At 41.0% G+C, this 19,581-nt stretch overlaps 1 protein-coding gene across 11 annotated transcripts in view; it reads right to left on the bottom strand.

Annotated features, from left to right (window-relative positions):
* Window positions 1-19,581, bottom strand: part of TENM3 (teneurin transmembrane protein 3) — a 1,770,339-nt gene that overhangs the window by 200,304 nt on the left and 1,550,454 nt on the right. For all 11 annotated transcript variants that reach the window (XM_077279546.1, XM_077279548.1, XM_077279545.1 and 8 more), the window contains 2 exons: window positions 19,273-19,540; window positions 13,988-14,131 (listed from right to left, as the gene is read on the bottom strand). In XM_077279546.1, coding sequence (XP_077135661.1) covers window positions 13,988-14,131; window positions 19,273-19,540 — 412 coding nt within the window. The remainder of the gene's footprint in view (window positions 1-13,987; window positions 14,132-19,272; window positions 19,541-19,581) is intronic.

The following is a 19,581-nucleotide window of genomic DNA, read 5'->3' as shown; positions in this document are numbered from 1 at the left end:
AACGTGACTTTTTTCATTTTATGTATTTTTTTATATTATTAACAAACTTCATCTAAGTGTATTAAGGGTTATCCCTACATTAATATGCAATAAGCGAGTCACTGCGACCAAGTAAACGAATCCCAATAATGACATGCAGCACTATAAATAGCTAATAGTGATGAAAGATCCCAGTCATTTTACATATGAAATGCTGAGACTGCAAGAACGTAAAAGTCCTTATGGAAATTAACAAACACAGCATATGCCTGATGGTGAATTTTTCTTACTTAGGACAGTGATAAAACCTAGACATGGTTATCCATTACCATTGTCCTTCATTGAGCACAGATCAATGAGCACATTTTGGTTCTGGTTATAAAATGGTCAGCTATTATTTTCTATATGCATGTGTCACAATAAATCTCCATTTGTTATAATCCATGTAAACCGCATGTCAGTTTGCACTTTGTACCTAGACATGTTTTATTGATTGTGGATACGAGTTTCAAAGGCAGAACCGGGGGATAATGGTTACACTATTTTTTTTTTTTCTGGGGATGCTGTTAAAACGATCAGTCTGGTAAAAAAAAAGAAAACGAAAAGGAATCACAAAGGAAACTCGAGAGAAATGTTCTTTAAAGCTCTTAAAACCCCTCTGAATAAATAGAGCAGCTTCTTTGTTGTAACTGCCATTATAAACTACAGCGAGAACCGAGTGGCTAAACTCCGAATACAGAAGAGCGAACATATGTAAATGGGAGATAATATCTCATAAACAATATTCTATTACAATGCTGTCCTGATTAGGAATTGATCAAAAATCCCCCGTGTTTCTTTCATGATTACATCTTTTGCAACAATCACCAGGCGACATTTTCCCCCCCTGGAAACGAGGCGTTTATAATTTTCATCAGAGAGGTCCTCCAAGCCAGCTATCTGCACTACTGCGTATGATTTATCCTGTCATTAGCTAGAGAAATAGGTCCTTCAGCTTTCTCCTCTAGTATCGCCGGCCGGGAGACGAGCAGAGGAATATTTATGACGGTGTATCAGGGTGCCGGCACAAACACCTGTCAGTATCTGCACTCCTCCCTGAAACACATTTCACAGGCTCATCCACCTTGTCATTACAAGTAACCACTTCGTTTATTCAATTAGACACGCGTCACTTTGAAAAGTCGCCAGTTGTCAGGAAGCGATGCTCGATATAATTTAAAGCTGGGAGATTGGTTCACCTTGTGGCATAAGGCAGGATGATATTTTACTATTCATATGCATCTCCATTATTGCGGCAAGCACCGGTGTATTCCTCATTGCACTTAGGCCCATTATGTGTTATTGCAGCTTTTAAGAAATGCTATTTCCCATTGCTCTTACTCAAAAATAAATATATCTAGTTTCATAGCACTCGGTTTTCTGCTGTTTGAAGCAAATTATTATTTTTTTAACTTTTGATGACACTATTTGAATTTTGCTGTTAGATCTTATACATACGGTTCTTAAAGGGGATATCCTAGGCACTAACAGGCAGGTAGTTGTTAACTACCTGTTCGCCGCTGATCTCTGCCAGCTCAGAGTGGTCACAGACCGCTCCTACCGGAGATTCTGCGGCTTGAACTACTGTCATGTCGACAAAGCAAAAGCTTCTCTTCTGCTCTTCTCTGTTGATGGAGCGTTACTGCCAATGTCATGCTGATTGACAGCCAGCACCCATTGCCTAACTGTAGGAAGCCGGCTGTCAATCAGCATGATGTTGCCAGTCACACTGTCAACAGAGCAGCCCGGAAGAAGAACTGCTCTGTTGAATTGCCAGCAGGAGTGGTCAGCACCGGTAAATTCTGCCTATCAATTCCTAGGCCCACAGTAAAAAAAAAATAAAAAAAATAGTCCCAGAAAACCCTTTTAAGTCTTGTAGGCATATATGCATTTCTGCTTTTTTTGTTTTTTTTGTACATATCTTGGCGTTTTGCATCAAATTCATCTTTCCATTAGTGCCTTTTTGAAGTCTATTTTACATGTGTTCATCCTGTCGACAATGGTGAACATAAAAACCTCAGGCAAACACATATAAAATAGACTTCAAAAAAGGTGCAAATTAACAGAAGACAGTGCAAATGAAAAACAAGCAGAGAACACTAAAAACCAAACAAAAATATGTGCTAATTCAATAATGAATTAGGCCCCCCCGTGTGCTGCTATATGGTGCCTGCTCAAGGTGTTACAATTCAATATTTGATGGATTATATCTCAGTGTTTTCATACGGCATCCCTGAGTATCAACCTCTCTGTGACACACATGAAGGTATAGTATACTTTGGGAAAGGGCTTCATAACTGGTAGGAATTTACTTCATACATTATGCAATATTGTGCTGCAGTTTTTCATGTGGAGGTCAATGCTTATTGCACACCCATAGTCTTGTGCACTCTCCCAACCGCCTCCCATTGTTTTTAATGATTTGCTTTGCCTTTAAATTTCCACTACATATTTGAAAACCACATCAATATGTGAGATGTCACTTATTAAAGCAGTTTCCACATGGATTCCACCTAGAACTCTCGGTAGATAGCCACATGTGGATTATCCCCACTGCATGTGGACCCCCGGCTCTTGAAACTGTATATCCATGGCAGAAATCCAAGACTGAAACTTCTGCAATGGATTTTGCTGTAAATAAGTAATATTATTGTTGTAAATTGGGGCCTATCTGATATAAATTAGAGGGGAAAAATTGCACCACTTTCTGTTACTGTCCTGGGTATTTCCCTGATGTAACTTCTCAAAAGTTTTGCAAGTATGTGTGTATGTGGTATAGTATGTGTTCAGTAACTTATGGACATTGTATTACATAGCTGTACAAGACAGACTTCAGATATGGTCATGCATGTGAGGCATTACAATAATGATAAAGACCGGAACTCAGACAGGAGATTCTTAGGAGCTTCTTACACAGGAGTCTGTCTAATTTATTTTATTGGTGCTCAGCTTCATGAACGCAACATATGGTACCGATACCGTAGAAGATGAAGGGAAATAATAATGGGACTACTAAGTTATTTATTATGCTACCCAGAACAGTATATTATTTAAACTAATTAAGACTTCATAGAATACTCACTACTTAAAGATGATGGGCACTGATTTTGGGGGCTACATCTAACCTGGTTCAGTCTCTGGCCATTTGGCATGGTTGTGATTGAATGGAGCGTCATGGTTGCACACGAGTGCTGCCGCTCTATTCATTATGGGAGTCGAGATCTGTACTAAGCTATCTCCATCATTCTTTTAGACAATCAATTAAACAGCGGCTTGCATGTGCAACCATTCAATCATGACCATGGTAAGGCAGTAAGGCGAAAACAGGGGACTGGACCAGTCAAGTCATTAATGGAGTCCCATCGGTTTGACTTCACATCGATCCGTAATTCATCATCAATTCTTTGGATAGGTAAAAAATATCTTTCAATGAGGTTTGTACAATAGAAATATATATTGTGAAGTGACCTAACTTCATGACCATTCATAGGTTGGATGGAGCACTGTGTGCCTTATTGGAACCCCACTAAGTTACACCATATGGTGTCTGCAAATTGCCTCTTCGGAGAGAAAGAGGACTTGAACTCTATATGGTGTCCAAATAATGCATTGATATTGCATGTAACTAAATCAAACTGTACCCGAATAATATGGCCAAATAGTTGCATCGATAGAACTGTAAATTCAATGAAACAGAAAATATCTCAAAATAAATAAAAAAAATTGTAGTGCCAAACTACAAGAATAAATAGATTGCCAGGTGAGCCGGACAGAGCACCGCTGTTATGACCCCAATGGCGAGGGTCTCAGAGGAACGTGGAAGTCTGCAGAATACAAAAATCCAGCTCATAGGGCAGTGGTAACTGGGTTGACCATATATCTACTCCTAACGCCAACACTAGAAGTAGCCGGGGATCATTCCTACGTTGATTCTAGATGACACGCGCCAGCCGGAGAATCTAGCTACCCCTAGTAGAGGAAAACAAAGACCTTTCTTGCCTCCAGAGAAGGGGACCCCAAAGCTGGATAGAAGCCCCCCACAAATAATGATGGTGAGGTAAGAGGAAATGACAAACACAGAAATGAACCAGGTTTAGCACAGAGAGGCCCGCTTACTGATAGCAGAATAAAGAAAGGTAACTTATATGGTCAACAAAAACCCTATCAAAATCCACACTGGAAATTCAAGAACCCCCGAACCGTCTAACGGTCCGGGGGGAGAACACCAGCCCCCTAGAGCTTCCAGCAAAGGTCAGGATATAGATTTGGAACAAGCTGGACAAAAATACAAAACCAAAACAAATAGCAAAAAGCAAAAGGCAGACTTAGCTGATATAACTGGAACCAGGATCAGTAGACAAGAGCACAGCAGACTAGCTCTGATAACTACGTTGCCAGGCATTGAACTGAAGGTCCAGGGAGCTTATATAGCAACACCCCTAACTAACGACCCAGGTGCGGATAAAAGGAATGACAGAAAAACCAGAGTCAAAAAACTAGTAACCACTAGAGGGAGCAAAAAGCAAATTCACAACAGTACCCCCCCCTTAGTGAGGGGTCACCGAACCCTCACCACGACCACCAGGGCGATCAGGATGAGCGGCATGAAAGGCACGAACTAAATCGGCCGCATGAACATCAGAGGCGACCACCCAGGAATTATCCTCCTGACCATAGCCCTTCCACTTGACCAGGTACTGAAGCCTCCGCCTGGAGAGGCGAGAATCCAAGATCTTCTCCACCACGTACTCCAACTCGCCCTCTACCAACACCGGAGCAGGAGGCTCAGCAGAAGGAACTACAGGCACAATGTACCGCCGCAACAAGGACCTATGAAATACATTGTGAATAGCAAACGACACAGGAAGATCCAGACGAAAAGATACAGGATTAAGGATTTCCAATATCTTGTAAGGCCCAATAAAACGAGGTTTAAATTTGGGAGAGGAGACCTTCATAGGAACAAAGCGGGAAGAAAGCCACACCAAATCCCCAACGCGTAGTCGGGGACCCACACCGCGGCGGCGGTTGGCAAAGCGCTGAGCCTTCTCCTGTGACAACTTCAAGTTGTCCACCACATGATTCCAGATCTGCTGCAACCTATCCACCACAGAATCCACCCCAGGACAGTCAGAAAGCTCCACATGACCCGAAGAAAAGCGAGGATGGAAACCAGAGTTGCAGAAAAAAGGCGAAACCAAGGTGGCGGAACTAGCCCGATTATTAAGGGCAAACTCAGCCAACGGCAAGAATGTCACCCAATCGTCCTGATCAGCAGAGACAAAACACCTCAAATAAGCCTCCAAAGTCTGATTGGTTCGCTCCGTCTGTCCATTAGTCTGAGGATGGAAAGCAGACGAAAACGACAAATCAATGCCCATCCTACTACAAAAGGATCGCCAGAACCTGGAAACGAACTGGGATCCTCTGTCTGACACAATATTCTCAGGGATGCCGTGCAAACGAACCACGTTCTGGAAAAACACAGGAACCAGATCGGAAGAGGAAGGCAGCTTAGGCAAAGGAACCAAATGGACCATCTTGGAGAAGCGATCACATATCACCCAGATAACGGACATGCCCTGAGATAGCGGAAGATCAGAAATGAAATCCATGGAGATATGTGTCCAAGGTCTCTTCGGGACAGGCAAGGGCAAGAGCAAACCGCTGGCACGAGAACAGCAAGGCTTAGCTCGAGCACAAGTCCCACAGGACTGCACAAATGACCGCACATCCCTTGACAAGGAAGGCCACCAAAAGGACCTGGCCACCAGATCTCTGGTGCCAAAAATTCCCGGGTGACCTGCCAACACCGAGGAATGAACCTCGGAAATGACTCTGCTGGTCCACTTATCCGGGACAAACAGTCTGTCAGGTGGACAAGACTCAGGCCTATCAGCCTGAAATCTCTGCAACACACGTCGCAGATCCGGAGAAATAGCTGACAAGATAACTCCATCTTTAAGAATACCAACAGGATCAGCGACTCCAGGAGCATCAGGCACAAAGCTCCTAGAAAGAGCATCGGCCTTCACATTCTTTGAACCTGGTAAATACGAGACAACAAAATCAAAGCGGGAGAAAAACAATGACCAGCGGGCCTGTCTCGGATTAAGGCGTTTAGCAGACTCGAGATACATCAGATTTTTGTGATCAGTCAAGACCACCACACGATGCTTAGCACCCTCGAGCCAATGACGCCACTCCTCAAATGCCCATTTCATGGCCAACAACTCCCGATTGCCCACATCATAATTTCGCTCGGCAGGCGAAAACTTCCTAGAGAAAAAGGCACAAGGTTTCATAACAGAGCAACCAGGGCCTCTCTGCGACAAAACGGCCCCTGCCCCAATCTCCGAAGCATCCACCTCAACCTGAAAGGGAAGTGAGACGTCAGGCTGGCACAAAACAGGCGCCGAAGTAAACCGGCGTTTCAACTCCTGGAAAGCCTCCACGGCAGCAGGAGCCCAGTTAGCTACATCGGAGCCCTTCTTGGTCATATCCGTCAAAGGTTTCACAATGCTAGAAAAATTAGCGATAAAACGACGGTAGAAGTTAGCGAAGCCCAAGAACTTCTGAAGACTCTTAACTGACGAGGGCTGAGTCCAATCAAGAATAGCTCGGACCTTGACTGGGTCCATCTCCACAGCAGAAGGGGAAAAAATGAACCCCAAAAAGGGAACCTTCTGTACACCAAAGAGACACTTTGAGCCCTTGACAAACAAAGAATTTTCACGCAAAATTTTAAAGACCAACCTGACCTGCTCCACATGCGAATCCCAATTATCAGAAAAAACCAAAATATCATCCAGATAAACAATCAAAAATTTATCCAGATACTTCCGGAAAATGTCATGCATAAAGGACTGAAAAACTGAAGGCGCATTGGAGAGCCCAAAAGGCATCACCAAGTACTCAAAATGACCTTCGGGCGTATTGAATGCGGTTTTCCATTCATCACCTTGCTTAATGCGCACAAGGTTGTACGCACCACGAAGGTCTATCTTGGTGAACCACTTGGCACCCTTAATCCGGGCAAACAAGTCAGACAACAGCGGTAAAGGATACTGAAATTTGACAGTGATCTTATTTAAAAGCCGATAATCAATACAAGGTCTCAAAGATCCGTCCTTTTTTGCCACAAAAAAGAATCCCGCACCAAGAGGGGAAGAAGACGGACGAATATGTCCTTTTTCCAGAGACTCCTTGATATATGAACGCATAGCGGTATGTTCAGGTACCGACAGATTAAACAGTCTTCCCTTAGGAAATTTACTGCCTGGGATCAAATCTATAGCACAGTCACAGTCCCTATGAGGAGGCAGTGCACTGGACTCAGACTCACTGAAGACATCCTGATAATCAGACAAATACTCCGGAACTTCCGAAGGCGTAGAAGAAGCAATAGACACAGGCAGGGAATCCTCATGAATACCACGACAGCCCCAACTTGAGACTGACATAGCCTTCCAGTCCAGGACTGGATTATGGGTCTGTAACCATGGCAGCCCTAAAACGACCAAATCATGCATTTTATGTAAAACCAGGAAACGTATCACCTCGCGGTGTTCAGGAGTCATGCACATGGTAACCTGAGTCCAATACTGCGGTTTATTTGCTGCCAATGGTGTAGCATCAATACCCCTAAGAGGAATAGGATTTTCTAATGGTTCAAGAGTAAATCCACAGCGCTTAGCAAATGAGAGATCCATGAGACTCAGGGCAGCACCTGAATCTACAAACGCCATGACAGGATAAGATGACAGTGAGCAAGTCAAAGTTACAGACAGAATAAATTTAGGTTGCAAATTACCAACGGTGACAGGACTAACAACCTTAGCTATACGTTTAGAGCATGCTGAGATAACATGTGTAGAATCACCACAGTAGTAGCACAAGCCATTCCGGCGTCTATGAATTTTCTGCTCATTTCTAGTCAGGATTCTATCACATTGCATTAAATCAGGTGTCTGTTCAGACAACACCATGAGGGAATTTGCGGTTTTTCTATCACATTGCACCGAATTAGGTGTCTGTTCAGACAACACCATGAGGGAATTTGCGGTTTTGCGCTCCCGCAACCGCCGGTCAATTTGAATAGCCAGTGCCATAGTATCATTCAGACCTGTGGGAATGGGAAAACCCACCATAACATTCTTAATGGCTTCAGAAAGGCCATTTCTAAAATTAGCGGCCAGTGCACACTCGTTCCAATGTGTCAGCACGGACCATTTCCGAAATTTTTGGCAATACACTTCAGCCTCGTCCTGCCCCTGAGACATAGACAGCAAGGCCTTTTCTGCCTGAATCTCAAGATTGGGTTCCTCATAAAGTAAACCGAGCGCCAGAAAAAACGCATCAAGATCAGCCAATGCCGGATCTCCTGGCGCCAGTGAAAAAGCCCAATCCTGAGGGTCGCCCCGTAAGAACGAAATAACAATTTTTACTTGCTGAGCAGAATCTCCTGATGAACAGGGTCTCAGGGACAAAAACAATTTACAATTATTCACGAAATTCCTAAACTTAAACCTGTCTCCGGAAAACAGTTCAGGAATCGGTATTTTAGGTTCTGACCTAGGATTTCTGATAACATAGTCTTGTATGCCCTGCACACGAGTAGCCAGCTGGTCCACACTTGTAATCAAGGTCTGGACATTCATGTCTGCAGCAAGCATAGCCACTCTGAGGTAAAGGGGAAGGAGAAAAAAAAAACTCAGAATCTTCTTTCTTATAATCCCTCTTCTGCAATGCATTAAACATTTAATACTGGCCTGGCAAACTGTTATGACCCCAATGGCGAGGGTCTCAGAGGAACGTGGAAGTCTGCAGAATACAAAAATCCAGCTCATAGGGCAGTGGTAACTGGGTTGACCATATATCTACTCCTAACGCCAACACTAGAAGTAGCCGGGGATCATTCCTACGTTGATTCTAGATGACACGCGCCAGCCGGAGAATCTAGCTACCCCTAGTAGAGGAAAACAAAGACCTTTCTTGCCTCCAGAGAAGGGGACCCCAAAGCTGGATAGAAGCCCCCCACAAATAATGACGGTGAGGTAAGAGGAAATGACAAACACAGAAATGAACCAGGTTTAGCACAGAGAGGCCCGCTTACTGATAGCAGAATAAAGAAAGGTAACTTATATGGTCAACAAAAACCCTATCAAAATCCACACTGGAAATTCAAGAACTCCCGAACCGTCTAACGGTCCGGGGGGAGAACACCAGCCCCCTAGAGCTTCCAGCAAAGGTCAGGATATAGATTTGGAACAAGCTGGACAAAAATACAAAACCAAAACAAATAGCAAAAAGCAAAAGGCAGACTTAGCTGATATAACTGGAACCAGGATCAGTAGACAAGAGCACAGCAGACTAGCTCTGATAACTACGTTGCCAGGCATTGAACTGAAGGTCCAGGGAGCTTATATAGCAACACCCCTAACTAACGACCCAGGTGCGGATAAAAGGAATGACAGAAAAACCAGAGTCAAAAAACTAGTAACCACTAGAGGGAGCAAAAAGCAAATTCACAACACACCGCTAGTCTGCAATAACAAGTTAGAGATTAACCTTCGCGCACAAACCACTATAATCTATAATTTACAATATCACCATCCCAAAAATATTAAAGGGAGTGTTCATCACTTTAACAGCTCCTTCCTCAATGGTATTGATGCCCACGTAAAATGAAAAAAAAAACGCTTAGTCTCACCTTCTGGACTGGCAGCACTCTAGCTACATCAGCGCCCAACCTCTCAGTCCTTATACGACATTGTTATGCCACAGAGCGCTACAGTTTATTAGCTGCCGCTGATTGGTTGCGTTGCTCGAACTGCCTTCAGACGTCTGATTGAAGTGTATGTGAAGCAATTCATCAGTGGCTGCGGATTGGCGGCAGCGTTTACATGGCATAACCATGTCATGTGAGCACTGGGAGACCCGTTGTCGACATCACTGGAACTGTGTGAATATAAGGAGTTTTTGTATTTTACATGGGGGGGCTACAGCATTTAAGAAAAGGTTGTTCTAGTAGTGAACCACCACTTTAAATCTATTACTTAAATAAGACCCCAATTAATCAAGACCTACAATTTTCTTGCTGTTCTTGATGAGGGAGAGTGGTGGCATTAGACACTCCTGATTCATGAATGTGGAGCCTCTGATGAGTGGTGTGTGCCTCCGTGCGCCACACCAAAAATGTGACTGTAGTAATATTTCTGGGTAAAGGATCGTCATGAATTGGATGAGCTGTGGCATTACGCCCCTATAGTGCCCTGACACACCCCAGCTCCACACATTTAGGCGAAGCTGCAAGAAACTGATATGAAAACACCAAAAGTTGCAAACTTTTGTCGTATCTCTAAGTTGCAACAGAATTTTGTCACTTTTCAAAGCTTTAACATTTTTTGACGTAAAATCTTTGATGACTTGGGCGCCAAGAAGTTAAACTATTAAACTATCTGTTCAGGTTCACGGTAAATACTTTTGTCACTTATTCAAAGACCTAAAAAAAATCTGTACGGAACCCTAATCTTTTTGAGAAAAGAGTCTGCCAGCTCACAAGTTCAAGGTCCTAATTGGTAGAGCTGAAGCTTTTCTCCTTGACCTTACCTTCCAACATAGACTACTATCATTTACAGATCCATTTAAGCAAACCAGTAAAAAGCAAGTAATTTATCAGACAGTTTTCAATTTTCATAACCATTACATGTTAGTAAAAAGCCCATTTGACTGCTCATAGCGTCGCACTGTAAATGCCATTTTATTGGCGGTCATTATTTTTGAAAGCAGATACAACATAACTAGTGCTCTATTACAAAGCTCTTCGTCCTAATAAATAACACTCTCTTTTATGAAAAGAGCAGTTTTATTAAAGTCTAGACCAGAGATATTGTCTTACCTATGTTACTGGGAAAATCATTGTGTCATGCATATACCAGAAATGTAATAAAAGCCTATTTGCGGCACTGGTAGAGGCGGCCTGGGAGGAGAGATGTCTGATTGCTTTATAATAGCGGACATGGTGTTTTGTTATTGTTACATATCTCCAGTCATACTTACAAAGTGTAAATTGGGTTGCAGAATATGATTTTCATTTTTATCGAAACAATGAATTTGCTTACAGGTGGTTAGTCTGGAAGTTTTGTAGACAGGGGCACGATGAGACAATGCTAAACAATATCTCTACACCAATGCCGCAGCCTTCAATTACTGATAAAACTAGGGACGTCATCCGAAAGTAATGATCTGAACATGTTTTACCCATAAAAGAAGTGTGCACAAATCATAGTCAAATTCACCCTTAATTTTGGCTTAGGAATCTTTTGCTAAAGAACAGCGTCTACTTAGGGGAAAAATATATGGTTAAAGGGAAAGTGGAGATTTAGTAATGTAATGAAAACAACAAAAGATTTTTACAGGGATCCAATGTCATAGGACACCTTATAGAGGACCTGACATCACGTCAAAAGTGACCAGTTTTTTGCCCTCAGTTTATTCCTGCTGCTGCCTTGAGCATTTAATTTTTTTGTTTCTATTAAATCATCCATACAGTCCCAGAGATATGGGCCTTTCTATTTAGTGCTAATTTTTATGGTCTGTGGTAATGGGGTGTGGTTCACAGGGTAATAATGAAGAGCAGCCTGAAGTCATGCCCCAGAGGATCATGTAAGCCGGCACACCCCCAGGGGATCATGTGAGCCAGCACAACCCCAGGGGATCATGTAAGCTGGCACACCCCCATGGGATCATGTGAGCCGGCACACCCCCAGGGGATCATGTGAGACGGCACCCCCCCCCCCCCCGGGGATCATGTGTGCCGGAACACCCCCAGAGAATCATGTGAGTCGGCACATCTCCAGGGGATCATGTGAGCTGGCACACCCCCAGGGGATCATGTGAGCCAGAACATCCCCAGGGGATCATGTGAGATGGCACACCCCCCAGGGATCATATGAGCTGGCACACCCCCAGGGGATCATTTGTGCCGGAAAACCCCCAGAGAATCATGTGAGTCGACACATCTCCAGGGGATCATGTGAGCTGGCACACCCCAGGGGATCATATGAGCCAGAACATCCCCAGGGGATCATGTGAGTCGGCACACCCCCAGGGGATTATGTGAGCGGCACACTCCAAGGGATCATGTGAGCTGGCACACCCCCAGGGGATCATGTGTGCCGGAACACCTGCAGAGAATCATGTGAGCCGGCACATCCCCAGGGGATCATATGAGCTGGCACACCCCCAGGGGATCATGTGAGCTGGAACACCCCCAGGGGATCATATGAGCCACCACACCCCAAGAGGATTATGTGAGGCGGCACACCCCCAAGAGATCATGTGACATGGCACACCCCCAGGGGATCATGTGAGCCAGTACACCCTTAGTGGATCATGTGAGCCACACCTCCTTGTACAGACCACAATAATGAGCACCAAATAATAATGACCATATTTCTGAAGCCGTATGGCATATTTAAAAAAAAATAAAAAAACAGGAATACTCAGGGAAACAGCAGCAATAGCACAAGAGCAAAAACTTTGCTACTTTGATCTCCTTAAATTAGGAGAATCTGACTCCATCACTCTCCCTCATGAAGACCAAAGAGAAAATCGGGGCCTATGTTTTGCCTGAGAAATATTGCATGTAACACTAGGTTATAATTTAATTTTAAAACAATTTCTTCGTGTGAAATTAACTTTTAAGGTCTGTGTACAAGTGTTTTTTTTTTACAAAATTTTTCTGCATCAAAAACCAAAGTGTTGACAGAAAACAGCTGCTTAAAAAAGTCTATTTTTGACCCGTTTGAATTTATTTTTGGTGCGCTTCTACTTGTGTGTTTTTTTAATTCATTTGTATGGATAAGTGCTGCAAAAATGCTGAAATAATTGCCACACTGCAGATTTGAAAAACTGCTTTTATGGTTCAAATCCGCAAGAAAAAATTAAGCAGCGTGTGCATGAGGTTTTAGAATTTCTTATTCTCTTTTTTGGTACTGTAAAATGATACACAGTGTGTGAACAAGCCCTTAGCAGTGAACTTGAAAACCTTTAGGAGAACTGAAATACTAATCGAAGATATGAAAACTGCATATATTGCATCTCTTTTAAGGTGCTTCCATAATGAGAATGCCCATGACGACTCATTATCCCATCAGCAGGACACAGTGTTCTTTATTTATGTTCCACACCATTACTTGCCAATATATATATATATATATATATATATATATATATATATATATATATATATATATATACAGTATATATCACAAGGAAAATGCCAATTTCAAATTACATGTATGCATTAATTGGAGACTTTCAACTAGTGTATGTCTAACAAAACTAATAATTTTAAAATCTCATATCCATTGTTCCCGCTGTCACTGGCATGGATTTTAGATTATATTGTGTTGTTTTAGTAAATACTAGTATTGCTCATGAGATATCAGTTCTTTTAAGTCTGTGATATCCTGCTCCTCTGTTATCCTTCCTGAATATTTATAAAGACGTGGACAACTGGGTGTTACCATTCCTTTTTCTTAGAGGTGTGTCCTTATACACTTTGGAGGTGTGTCCCTATGCAGTATGACACGGTCTGCACTAATTGGACAGTGTCCGACAACTGATAACACCCAGATGTCAATTTATTCATTTATTTCTTGGAGGAATAAAAAAGCAATGGCACAATACAGGATTCTAAGACAAAAATGCTATTTAATGTGGAATACAAACGTTTAGTAAAATAAACAATTTAGAAGGGGGAACCGATTCTCTTTCAGATCCATTAGAATAGTCTAAGCATCAACCTTTGTATGTATCTGGCTTTCTCACTTTCACAGTTCAGTGTGCTAAAATAGTCAGGGAATCAATATTTTATGAGGAAGTTTTGTGAAAATACCCATCATCAAATAATATAAAGGTCATTTTCTATGTGAATAAATAATGAAGAACATAAAGAACTTACCATTCTGGACATCCAATACATGATGCTTATCTAAGGTCCAGCCGCCCATATTTGAAGCATCCAACTCATAACCTTGTAAAACAGCTGTTCTTTTCTCCCATAGTGTCAAGTCAAGACATGATTCATATTCATACCCTACAGACACTGCAACCAAAATTAGAATGAACACAAATTATAAGTAACAGGATTAACAGAAAGACTAGGCCTAATACATATTATCCATCATTAACAGCCCCGATTAAAGCTTCAATGGCATAATTACTGGCTGCGCTATAGTTATATACATTTGTTGTTTAATAACCTATCATTTTATACACTGGAATCCTCTTTACAGAAGTAATGAGACAAGTTCAAGCCAATGTTGGATAATTGGATCATGCATGTGTCCACACCAGGATTCCATGATTAACAATTGTAACCACAATGGTTTCATTCAAACTTTGTAAATTAACATATTATTTTCTATAAAAGCCACATATTGATATTGTATGGAATACCACAAATTTAATATCCCACTATATGGTTTAATGTAATATATTATGGGCAATAATGTCTAGATTCATAAATTATCAAAACTCATGAAGGCAAATATCACAAGATAAGATTCAATGGGATTGAGGTTGAGCAATTATACCATTCTAACAATTTAGGGCCAGATGCATTAATGCATTTACAACTATTTTTTGTCTAGTTTTTTGTGTTTTTCACTTGTTTTTCATTTCCATCTAATTATTTAATTTGTGCCTTTTTCAAGTCTATGATATATGTGTTCAACGTTTTTTTTTTTTTTTTATGTTCACCATTTTAGGCAGAGTTTGGGGTTTCCAGATATTTTTGGCTCATCAATTGCAATTTTTTAAAAACTTGCAAAATTTGTCACAAATGTACTCCAGTCCTTCCGAATAATTTTAGGTATGACAATTATTTTGGCGCAAATTTTGAGCGTTTTTATGCAACATATAACATTTGGGAGTTAAAACGTCACAAACAAAAGTATAAAGTCCAAACTAAAAAAATTTTTGTCTTTGTGACAAATTCATGAATCTCTCCATTTTGAAAAATATGGTGAAAAAAACAGCAACAAATATCCCAAGATAAAAAAGAGTGGTTATTAATGGAACACACTCTTGATAACAGTTAACAATTGAGTGCCACATGGGTCAGTATTGGGCCCTCTTTTTTAGTATAATCATTAATGACCCTATGGAAGTATTAAACACAAAGGAGGTTTCCAGTAGTTATGAATACAGAAGGATTTTGGGAAGCTGGAGGTTAGCGCCAACAAATGGTTCAATAATTTGATTTTAACATATATTTAGATACATATAAGATCACATATAATGGCTGACATGACAATATGTACAGTTAGGTACTAAATAGTAAAACCCTGGGTAGAACGAACACAAAACTTGGGTGCATTAGTATAGGGCAAATTCAACTTTATCGACCAATGCCAGACATAAAAGTAGCATAGATGATAATGACAAGAACATAGTTTTTGCCTGTATACAAGTCACTAGTACGGCAACACTTAGAACAATGTTTACAATATTGGTCTCTGGTGTATAAGGGGGACATAGATGAACTTGAGCAGGTGCAAAGAAGACAGACCAATGTTAGTAAGGATTTGGGTAGACTGCAATACAGGGTAAATAACTTGTGGTTATTCAGTTTGGAAAAACAAAGGCTTAGGAGGCGATCTTATAATAATGTACAAATATATAAAGGGAAAGTACTGAGCTCTTTATAATGATCTTTTTATATATAGACCTGCGACAGTGACAAGGAGGTATCCTCTACGTCTAGTGGAAAGAACATTTAGTCTGCATTACAGATGACTATTCTCTACTGTAAGCAGTGAGTGGATGGAACTTTTGGCCACATGATGTTGTAATTGTCAATTCACTAAAACCTTCAAGGAGGACCTGAATGCCTTTCTTGTAAAATATATTATCACAGGTCATGGCTACTGGATTCTGTGACGGGACGTTGACACAGGTAACTAGTCAGTGGATTTTTTTTTTTCCCCTAATGAGGTTTTTGCCTTCCTCTGGATCAACATGTTAGGCTTTAGGTTGAACACTATGTACATTTGTCTTTTTTTAACCATAAAATTATGAAGCTTAAAACTATGAAAACTATTTGCAAAAGTTGCTTTTTTATTTTATATAGAAAAAAAATGGTGGCGACGTTGGATATATCCTTACATATATTTATAATGCTATATAATGTAAAACATATTTATGATTTTTTTAAATAAAATTTAAGAGAAAGTCATTGTAAGGAAAAATGCCAGGACAACTATCATAAAACTATCTGCGTGCAGAAATAAACACAGTATAGCTCAAGTTTAATAAAATTTCTTGGATAGAAGATCTTATATGAAATCCTATACTATGATGAGCATCCATAAATCAGTGTGACGACAAAGCTTCCTCCTATGAATTAGCATCTGGTTAACATTTTGTCTCCAAGCTTAAATTGTTTAGCTTGTTTCCAAGGTTTGACTCAGCCAATAACATAACATTGACAACTAAAATCCCAGATAATATTCTGTGCAAACACCTTGACTTCTCTAACACCTTATGTGATGAATTGCAGCTACCCTGCAGTGTTTTTACATATTTCCCCAAGTGATAGCATGTGATGAGCTGCGCCAGCCTCGTCATCTCTCACTCCTGCTGCTTCTGCCTGGTTAATCTCCATTGCTCCAGGATACAGGTTCATCAGAGCTTCACACCTCAATCATCCGGGACAGCAGGGTTCACCCTAATGGTAGGAGCTGTGATCCTTAGATTCCTAGGCTGACTTGAACATTTCATCTGTTTCTTCACAACAATATTAATGGGGAGTTTACACGGTTGTTCAGTTTTTCTCACCAATATATTGATTCATTAACTATGTGATTACAATATTGCCTGTGATTTCAAGACTGTTGATACAGAACAGATTTTGTCGAACAGCTCGCACCGTTCCATTAATGTTGTATATTGTGATGAACTCAACGCTGCTGCCTTGTAAAAAAGTAGGGATCATTGATCCTTATTGCAGCTGGAAGATCTATACACAGGGCAAATGCTGAAGAGAAAAAGAAGCTTACCATCGTTTTGTCATATAATGTAAAGTAATGAATAAGATATGCAGTGTCACCAGGTAGAAGAATAAACCGAAACTTGTCTTAGTAGTATGAGGGCACATCCATAAAACATGTGTTTTGGACCATCTTAGTCCCTAATCCTTACTGAGAGTAAGGACTAAAATTACCATGAGTAAGGGCTAAGATAGTCCAAAACGCATGAGAAATTCCTCCCCTTCACTGTTAAGGATCCACATCTCGATGTCATTTTTTTTCATAATATGCTATAAAAGCATTATACCCTCCTACTGGTTGATGCTGAATAACTTCATGTATCACTTTTTCATGCTATACAAAGTCTAGCTTGGAGTTTTCTTTCTGCTCGTCCAGCTGAAGACTGCAAGATTTCCAGTTCCTCAGCATTCTCAAATACTCCTTTTGTAGTGGTTGGCTGATATTAACCCCGGAGATTTTTTCGTTTTTGCGTTCTCGTTTTACGCTCCCCTCCTCTCCAGAGCCATAACTTTTCTATTTTTCTGTCAATATGGCCATTGGAGGGTTTATTTTTTGCAGAATGAGTTCTACTTTTGAACGACACCATTGATTTTACCATGTCGTGTACTCGAAAACGGAAAAAAAAAATTCTAACCGCGGTGAAATTGCAAAAAAAATGCAATCCCACACGTGTTTTTTTGTTTGGCTTTTTTGCTAGGTTCACTAAGTGCTAAAACTGACCTGCCAGTATGATTCTCCAGGTCAATACGAGTTCATAGACACCAAACATGTCTAGGTTTTTTTTTATCTAAGTGGTGAAAAAAAATTCCAAAGTTTGCTTAAAAAAAAAAATAAATTGTACCATTTTCCGATACCCGTAGCGTCTCCATTTTTTGTGATCTCGGGATAGGTGAGGGCTTATTTTTTGCACGCTGAGATGACATTTTCAATGATACAATTTTTGTGCAAATACGATCTTTTGATTGCATGTTATTGCATTTTAATGCAATGTCGCGGCAACCAAAAAAACGTAATTCTGGCGTTAATTTTTTTCTTGCTATGCCGTTAAGCGATCAGGTTAATCCTTTTTTTTTATTGATAGATCGGGCGATTCTGAATGCTGCAATATCAAATATGTCTATGTTTGATTTTATTTTTATTTTTTTATTTTGAATGGGGCGAAAGGGGGGTGATTTTAACGTTTGTTTTTTTTTATTTTTTTCATATTTTGAATAGCATTTTATTTTTACTTTTGGCATGCTTCAATAGCCTCCATGGGAGGCTAGAAGCTACCACAACTTGATCCGCTCTGCTACATAGAGGCGATACTCAAATTGCTCCTATGTAGCAGAATTACTGCATTGCCATGAGAGCCGATCACAGGGTGGCGCTCATAGCAATCCATCATCAACAACCATAGAGGTCTCCAGGAGACCTCTGGTTGTCATGCCGAATCACCGCTGACCCCTAATCACGTGACGGGGCAGCGGTGCGTGTATTTCCGACCCGATGGCCAGAAGCGCGTGTTAAATGCCGCTGTCAGAGTTTGACAGCGGCATTTAACTAGTTAATAGGCGCGTGCGGATCGCGATTCCTCCCACGCCTATTGCGGGCACATGTCAGCTGTTGAAAACGGCTGACATGTTGTGGCTTTGAGGTGGGCTCACCGCCGGAGCCCACGTCAAAGCGGGACTTCTGACGTCGGACGTCTCCAACCACTCCTGGTTTTGGCTTACAAAACCCAAGGTAAAATACTGACCAAATACTGAAAGTGTGAGCGTGGCCTAATTCTCCGAAGAGGAGACTCCCACACAGGCTTTACACAGGACCCAAAAGCAAAGGTGATGGAACTAACGATGGCTGGGACCCCACCTTTCCGAGGCAGTTGCATAATCTTGGTAATGGTATGGTATAATGGTATGTCCCTAGGACAAACAGCTGAACACCAGTTTATAAAAATTACATTTAGATATGTTAAACAGCACAAGCTGTAAGTAAGCTATAAACCAATCAGTTATACACCGGAGTGAGCACTTCAGAGGCATAGATTACTCCAAAATTAAATGTCACTGAAATATTTAAACTGCTGCTTACACAGAAGATGAATGCATACACAGCGGCAAAGCCAGTCTGACGCCTTACATGGCCATAAATCAACTTCTTGACAGAGTTTCTAAAATAAATATTACTGTTTAATTATAATAGAAATACATACCGACGGCTTCAGATAATCCATAGACTTTCTGGTTATAAGCATCCGTCTTATCCCAAATGAAGGTGTATGAAAGATTGGGAGAAGCTGGAAACCATTTCTGGAAAAGTCTTCCAACTACTGCCACCATAAGATGAACTTTCATTAGATTGAAGGGTATTACAGAATGGGTCATTGTAATTTTTAGAACAGATTTATATCCTGCCGCCCTTGAACTTAAATAGGAAAGTTTTAAATCCGTCCCTGGGATGGTTGTTTCTTCATGAAGCACCTGATATAAAAAGGATAAAATATCTGATATTAGACTACAGT

Source organism: Ranitomeya variabilis, chromosome 1 (assembly GCF_051348905.1).
Source record: "Ranitomeya variabilis isolate aRanVar5 chromosome 1, aRanVar5.hap1, whole genome shotgun sequence".
NCBI lineage: Eukaryota > Metazoa > Chordata > Amphibia > Anura > Dendrobatidae > Ranitomeya > Ranitomeya variabilis.
The sequence above is the reverse complement of the archived record's forward strand: the minus strand, read 5'-3'. Positions and strand labels throughout refer to the sequence as shown.